General features: G+C 35.4%; 1 protein-coding gene across 3 annotated transcripts; it reads right to left on the bottom strand.

The window, feature by feature from the left end:
* Positions 1–1,366: 1,366 nt before the first annotated feature.
* On the bottom strand, positions 1,367–7,098 carry snx12 (sorting nexin 12). Of its 3 annotated transcripts, none has more exons than XM_079847842.1 (5): positions 6,703–7,098; positions 6,082–6,177; positions 4,506–4,630; positions 4,228–4,326; positions 1,367–2,296 (listed from the first exon to the last, which is right to left on the bottom strand). In XM_079847842.1, the coding sequence occupies exons 1-5, from the start codon at positions 6,865–6,867 to the stop codon at positions 2,287–2,289; spliced, it is 495 nt and encodes a 164-aa protein (XP_079703968.1). In that variant the 5' UTR covers positions 6,868–7,098; the 3' UTR covers positions 1,367–2,286. The 3 variants fall into 3 exon arrangements, with proteins under 3 accessions (XP_079703968.1, XP_079703967.1, XP_079703969.1); XM_079847841.1 differs by having other exon boundaries at positions 4,236–4,326; XM_079847843.1 differs by lacking the exon at positions 1,367–2,296 and adding an exon at positions 2,900–2,912 and having other exon boundaries at positions 4,236–4,326.
* Between the last annotated feature and the right edge of the window lie 1,094 nt (positions 7,099–8,192).

Raw genomic sequence — 8,192 nt, 5'->3', positions numbered from 1 at the left:
AAAAAAAGGGCTTTTTGGCAGCAAACTCACCAGATGTATTTGGTGCAAACAGGGATGAAGAGTCCCCCATGCCTATACGGTTAAATATACTGCTGGATCTTATATGTTGTGGGCCTATTTATTTGCTGGAGGTCCTGGACATCTTGTTCAGATACATGGTATTATGGATTCTAGCAAATACCAACAGATAAAAAATCAAAACCTGACAGCCTCTGCTAGAAATCTTATAATGGGCCGTGGTTGGATCTTCCATCAGGACAACGATCCAAAACAAACATCAAAATCAACACAAAAATGGGTAACTGAGCACAAAATGAAGCTTCTGCCATGACCGTCCCAGTTCCCTGACCTGATGAGTGGGCTGAACTGAAGAGAAGAAGCACCAACACCAACTGAAGGATCTGGAGAGATTCTATGGAGGAATGGACTCTGATCTCTTGTCAGTTATTCTCCAAACTCATCAGGCATTATAGAAGAAAACTCAGATCTGTTCTCTTGGCAAAAGGAGGTTGAAAAAAGTATTTAATAACAGGGTGCCAACAATTATGGCCAGCGTGTTTTGGAGAAAAACATTTATTTTATAATGTGATTTACGCCCACTTTCAATTCTTTTACTTCAATGAAAGGTTAGATTTTTGTGAATTTTTTGAATGAAAGATCAAAAGGATAAACAATGCAGATTTATTTTTTACAGCCATTTTTTATCATATTTATCAGGGGTGCCATCAATTTTGACCACCACTGTATGATAACTTTCTATATCAAAGAATCTGAAAAAAAGCATCATGCGAAGCATGAAGCATCACACTGAAAACTGCAGCTTTACCGTAGCAGGAATATATTACATTTTAAAATAGATTAATATGAAAACAGTTCTTTTAAAATTGTAATCATATTTCAAAATATTACTGTTTTATTGTAGCATACTTTTGATCAAATAAATGCAGCCACATTAAAGACTTCTTTTACAAAAAATCGCAACTATCATTAATTTAGAATTATAATTCATGTAATTGTTCATTACAACTTTTGACCGGTAATTTAACTGAAAATATTAGTGTAATTTTAATGTAATTAAAAATATAACCGTGCCGGTTTCTTTCGAATGAAATGATACTGGTAGACGAGTAGATTTCTCATGCATTCATCTTTCTGCAGCGCTGCCACCTCGTGGTTACATTCAAGAAAACAACAGCCTTTTTGATCCGTTCAGTGAATTACTGTATCAAAACGAAAATTCTAATATGTCGAGGTGTGGATGTACACATGTATATATATATATATTATTACAAACTATAAGATTTACTTTCGATTAACTATAAAATATAAATCATATGGCTTAATTGAACAGAATGAGAGAATCCACTGAAGGAGACAGATAGGGTTTATTCATGGGTAGAAAGGATGGCTATCGGTTTAAAAATCAATTAGTGCCCTTTTCTTTACACACAGTCCTGAAAATAACCAGAATGGAAAGAGCCAGAAAATAAAATTACTCATTTTGAGAGATGGCATTTATAAAACATAACAGCAGATGTAACACATTTCGTCATAATGAATTTCAGTTTTTCACAGTGATTGAATATATACATTCCCAAAGCTTGACTCGTTGCACTGATACTAAACAAAGGAAAATACAATTAAATTGTTGCAAAAGCCTTGTTATAACATGTTTAGTCAAAAGGATACAAATGAAATACGGAATGTAAAGGAAGACGTTGTCGAGAGCCAATCCCAGTTTTAGTTTCTGAAGTGCTACATTTGGCGAGTTAGTTTGATAACAATTGTTCTCTGGATTTATGATGGAACTACTCAACTATTCAACATGTCACTTTTCTTTAGGATTGAAGCGTGTTGCTTTAAATCCAATTAATCTTAGACTTTTAATTTAGAATACTCTGAGGAATGTCATAGCGGCCTGACCAAATTCTCCGTATTTATTTACTAGAGAAAAATCGGTGGGTTGCCTGAAAGGTTTAAGCCAGGAGTTTAAACCAGAATAAACACAAAGCACTATTTTTAAAGGAAAATATTTGTTTAAAGATCAGGCAAAAAAAGAAAAAAAAAAAAGAAAAAAAGAGCATGTTTCCACAAAATGAGTGCATGTATGAGGTATAAATACAGCATAAAGTTGAGTTCATCCTCAGGGTGAAATAGATGTTGTAGTTTAGTTCTATCCGAGAACAGAAATATGTACAGGATATCATGGACAGCAGCTGTGAAAGGCTTTGACTGATGTGCAGAAAAGAGCTGGTAGAGCAGATGGGTCCAGGACAGGGAGGGAGTTTACCAAAACCTTTGGATCACAGGCCAAAAGACATGAACACGGTTAGAGATGTTGTCTCTTTCGTTCTATTATTTTGGACAAAAACTTGATTGGATGTTGTTAAAGGGTTAGTTCACCCTTAAGACCTTCATTCATCTTCAGAACACAAATGAAGATATTTTTGACGAAATCCGAGAGCTTTCTCCTCTCGTCGCTTCATAACATTAAGGTTGAACCACTGTAGTCACATGGACAATGTCTTTACTACCTTTCTGGGCCTTGAAAGTGGTGATTACATTGCAGTCAATGGGGGGTCAGAAAGCTCTCAGATATCATCAAAAGAAAATCTTAATTTGTGTTCTGAGGGTTTGGAACGACACGAGGGTGAGTAATTAATGACAGAATTTAAATTTTAAGGTGAACTATCAATTTAATAACAGTCTGAGTGAAACCAGAATTTACAACACAAAGCATGCAAATCAAGACATGCAGCCGACAGTAGTTTTACTGGTAAGGACATGACAAGCAGATGCAAAATCTAAATTTCCCCACAATATTTGATCATTAGCGTTCATGCAGACATTGTTTCCCACATCAGTTACAACATACTGAGAGTAAAAAAAAACAAAACTTACTTTATTCACACCTAAAATGGAAGAGAGAATAAACAGAATAAGGGGAAAAAAAAAATGTACTGATGTTATAAAATCTCCAGCCGGTGTTCTCGATTTTGTTTTACTTTATTTACAGGCAAACGTCACAGGCACAAATCGATGAACACAGGAGATAACATAAATATAGAGTCATTCTGAGCAAAATGACTGAACTTTGGCAGGACAACTTTTTCACAGTTGGCACACATTTTGTCCTCTCTTAGAGAGCTGTTTTTGAATCTTTCACATGATCGACATGTTCAGAACGCATCCTGGAGTTAAACCTGCACTCGCATACTATACAGGTCTCATGCACTTATCCCAAGTAAACTCCATATCGGCTAAAATAAAGGGACATATTACAGTACTTCAACCCAATAGCAGTTTCTAGAACATACCCAGTAATAGGCATTTAGTAGTTGGAAGAGGTAACATACTTAACCGGCATGATATATACTAGATATTTATTCATTTTCAGAACTTATTTCTTTACTAACACCAATACTTTTTTGAACAAAAGCATAAATCTTCCTTAATAGTCTCAGGACCAAATCTTGTCACATAAAATTGGAATTAAAAGGCTCCAATCTCTTGATAATCCACGTGTCTGAAAAAAATTGAAGTCCGTTCACAGAGTTAATCAGATTGAAATGCAACATGCTCAATTGTATAATATGGTCATTCAAATTACATTCAAATGACGCATCGGACGGTTAAGGGAGCAAAATCACCAAGTTCCGGTTATGATTCTGAACGCTGACTAGTACTTGGTCATGTGACTACAAAAACAAGCATGACTTAATACGAACATTTTCTGAGCTTTCTGCTTTGTCAAAACAGCGTAACGCTTTATATTTATGACCATTTTTCTGATCTGCTGTAAATATCCGGCTCCTCATTGCTCACTTAATGTTGTGTTAAGCATTTACGCTATTTGGAATGACGCCTCGACTCTTGAAAACGAAAAGCACATGTTCTCTCAACAGTCGCCAGAGAGGACAAATATATGAGCCAACCCTCTTCGCTTTACAGTGCTACAGCTTAATGTATATTTATATAATTGTATACGTGCACACACACACACTAACAAATACATATAGATGTAAAAGAAATACAAGTGTGTGTGTAAAGAGAAACTCTCAGACACATGTACAAAACATGATCTGTTAAATAAAGCCAAGTCCTGCACGGTTCGTCACGTATCTAGATTTTGCTCGGTTTAAAAATAAACGTTACTCTGCACTGTTTGCAGATAGTTAGAAGCTGAACACTGAAGAAAGAAGACCCTCCCAGTTTGGAAAACCCTACTGCCGTACTTTTCCGGGAATGTAGTTCCGGTCAATACTTTCATCCTGCAGGAACATGTGAAGACAGCGTTCGTTCTGGGCCAAAGGATGACCTGCAATTCTAAAGAGGAACATGAGCAAAATATGTACGTATGCAATCCATCAAAAGCCTTTTTAACAGAAAAAAACAAATATCACAATAAATTTGTGTAATTATTTCAGACCCTCAAATATTAGTAACTGGTGTCTTGTACTTTTATAATTTAGCAGTGTCCGTTTTGCATCATTTCGATGGCCAACCTGTTGATGAACTGTTCAAGCCCAGATCGTCTCTCCTCAATGAAGGACTCCTCAAAAATGCCCTCATCTCCACGGAAGGGGAGCTGTCTCTTCAATGCCTTTCCAGGCAAAGGAGGCACAACAATCTAGGAAATATTTTCATACATTTCAAAAAATATAAATTAATTTCTAAGGCCACAAAATGATCAAAGTGTTGCTAAAAAACCTGTTGCACACAATCTTGCCTTCTGATTTATAGTTCATACTTTTACAGTAAGTAAAAGGCCTTTACATGCTTTTAAAGTCTAAATATTTCCACACTCAGATGGTGGTACACATCTTTTTGCCGTGAAATCTTTAATAATTTTTATTAAGTAAATGCAAGAATAACTTTTATATTGTTATTGATATTTCAAAATGAACAGTTCCTGGACTGAAGCAACTTAGGTTGGATATATATATATATATATATATTAGTTTTTTTAGAAAAATGTATCCAAGGTTTCTGAGGAACGCTTATTTGTACATCTCTCAATCACTGTATTGTATTATGGTTTTGCTGCCACAATTAAAACATCAGAGCTTTGATCATAAAGCTACGGGCCAGATTTAATAACAGCTTTCACTAGTGCAAATTAATGTCAGGAATTACTAAAGACATGCAGTGAAAAGTTAGCACTGAAAGTCATAGACAGGGTTATTTTTGTGGCTGACCTTATTGTATATGCATTTGTAGGAGTTTCCCTTTCAGACACACAATTTATGGGAGGAGAATATTTAAATGAATCATGAAATTATATTTACTAAGGTTTGCGCTAGTCAATTTACGCCATTATTTAACACCCCCCAACAAGCATGTCTTGAAACAGGTGTAAATTTGCACTGCTCTTGATAGATTGCATTGTTCGAGATGGAACTGCGTCTGTGTTTCTTTAATTTGCGCGTCGACAGTAGATCACGTGCAGAACCTTCCACTCCCATCTGTGCTTTTGTGGAATTACGCTGTCACACTAATTTGCAGTTTAGTAAAGCTGGCCCTTAGCGTTTAAATATCATCTTAGTAAGACTCATTATTGAGAGATATAGCATAACAACTGACATTTATGTCTGGATATATAAATGTATATAACATTAGAGTCTGCTATAATGTTATAAATACATCATTGATTTACATTACAAGCTAGCAGAATTTCATCTTACTTTTTGACCATATAAATATTAGCAACTGCACCAAATTGCATATTTTTGCTCAATTTGGGGCTCTGAATAATTTTTTATTATTCTATAGTGAGCTCTATATTGTCCTATATCATACTATGAGTCATAAAAAACTGATGTATCGAATATGATATAAAAAGCTTTTTTTAAATACAATTTTATTAATATTTAGTCTGAAAGTTTAATAATCTGTTCCATTAAAAATATAGACTTTTCTGACTTTAAATGTGGGGCTTTACAAGGGTCTACATGAAGTCTCTCTTAAAGCTTTTTCATTACGTAAAACATTTTTAATTTCTGCGCAGAACATGTAAAGACAACCATTAGTTCAGTGCGTGTATTTTATGATGCACGATGTTTCCTGCAGGATGTCTTATACCTTGCTGTCTCTTTCCAGCTCATTCTTCAGCCACTCGAAGTCGCTGTATCTTCGTCTGACACACGAGTCCTTCAGTTTAAAAATGGGAAGATTTGTCTGGATTTCAACGGAGAAAGCATAATAAGTCACATGATTTTATATATATATATATATATATATATATATATATATATATATATATATGCGGTGTACAAGATGCAAGGAATTCTCAAATACACCTAACATACTTTAACAGATATTATTAAACTGATACAATTATGCATTTGCAATAGTAAAGCATCCACGTTTATCTTAATGGCTTAGATGCAAGATAACCAAATCGGTTGTTGATGGTTGAGAGTAATAATAACAACAGCTAAATTAGCTCAATCTCGACCCGCCAAATTACTTAAATCCAGCTTGCTTTCACAGAAAAAAACTTTTTCTTTTAGATCAAAACCTAGCAATTCATAAAACAAAATCATGTTTTTAAAAGCTAGACGAGGGTAAAGACTTATTCTCGTCGAATGAGGTGTTAGTTAGCATGTTAGCGCGCAGGCTAACTAGGCCGAACCGAGCCGCAGCCTCTCTGACACACACACACCCACCCACACAATCACATTCATTCACTGGCCAGCCTACCCTCATCCGGACTTCATAAGTGGTGAAGCGATTGCGGCCGACTCCTATAGTCTGCGGGTCGTACACGTCGATTTCCAGAAAGTTGCTGGGAGGGCCGTAAGCGTCCGTCAGGTCCTGCGGCTTGGAGTTTAACCGGCGAGTATCGGCCACTGTGGGTTCGGACATTTTTGACGACTTTTTTCAGACTAACTACGTCGAGGTGTAGTCTAGGGCACGTACGAATGAGATGGTTTTGATTAAGACATTAAATCGATGGAGGTTAAAATTGGGCTAGGTACTTCTGCGAATCTAAAACTTGAATATGCCCAGTTCAGCAACACCACAGGAAATCCTGCGTCTCTCCCCGATGCGATGATATGTGCAGCAGTTTGGGAGACGTACTTCATGAACCCGCCCTTCATAACCCGGCTAGCCAATAGAAGTTATTTTTTAGGATGACTGACAGGCGATTGACCTATAAGATTTGAGAAGACTGTGAGGGGGTGGGCTCTTTAGGATTCCATAAAATTTCATAACAGAACAGGAGAGACTGGAAAGGTGTGGATTGATCAGAAATGTCTGGATTTTAATAAGAAATTTGCTCAGATTGCCAAAAAACAAACAAACATTTTTTTAAATTTATTTTACACTTTAAAAGATTATTAGTAGCCTACACTTTACACTTTTTTATGTTTAGCATAGCCTATTCCGTCGATTTCAGTGTTGTGGCAGCTACTCGTGATGAATAGAAAATGTTTATGGATGAATTTAATAGCCTACATAGATCAAGAGCATATATCTTTATTTTACCCCTTAAGTTATAAACCAGTTTTATTTAGTGTAGTGGTTTGTGTGAAAGTCTTGGGTACATTGGCTACTCTACAGTGCGCAGGCATGACAGGTAGGCCTACATAAAATACACAAAATGCAAATATACACGGTAGGCTACATAATACAGAACCTTCAAACAGTACAAAATATACAGCATTTTTACACATATATACAAACATTATACAACCTATACACAATACAGAATTGCACCTTCAAATATCTCTAACAGTAGGCTATAGGCCTACGATGCGGAGTATAATTGCATAAACATTATTTTTGTCAGTTTTGTAAGCCTTATCGTTTTTTTAAAAAAAACAGGCTATGTCTATAATAGTTTTTTTTATTCAGTTTTAGTTTTAGTTAATTTAGTAGGCCTAGGCTATATATTAAATAAGTAAGTGAAATAAGTGTTTTTTATATTGTATTATATTTCAATGAACTGACTTCAGTTAAATAGCGATTTAATAAGGGTTTTAGTTTTAGTTAACTAGCCTATAATAGCCCTGCCTTAAACTATGAATGATATAGAAACCTTTAATGAAGTAGCCTATGTTCAAATAGGCCTAAAGTGTTTCAACATTTTGTTTTAAGGCGCATTTTGGATTATGTAAAATAAATAAAGTGTTACCAAATTCACATTAGCATATGTTCTGCATAGTTTTTCCTCTAAATTTCATTTA

Source organism: Squalius cephalus, assembly GCF_949319135.1.
Source record: "Squalius cephalus genome assembly, chromosome: 17".
NCBI lineage: Eukaryota > Metazoa > Chordata > Actinopteri > Cypriniformes > Leuciscidae > Squalius > Squalius cephalus.
The sequence above is the reverse complement of the archived record's forward strand: the minus strand, read 5'-3'. Positions and strand labels throughout refer to the sequence as shown.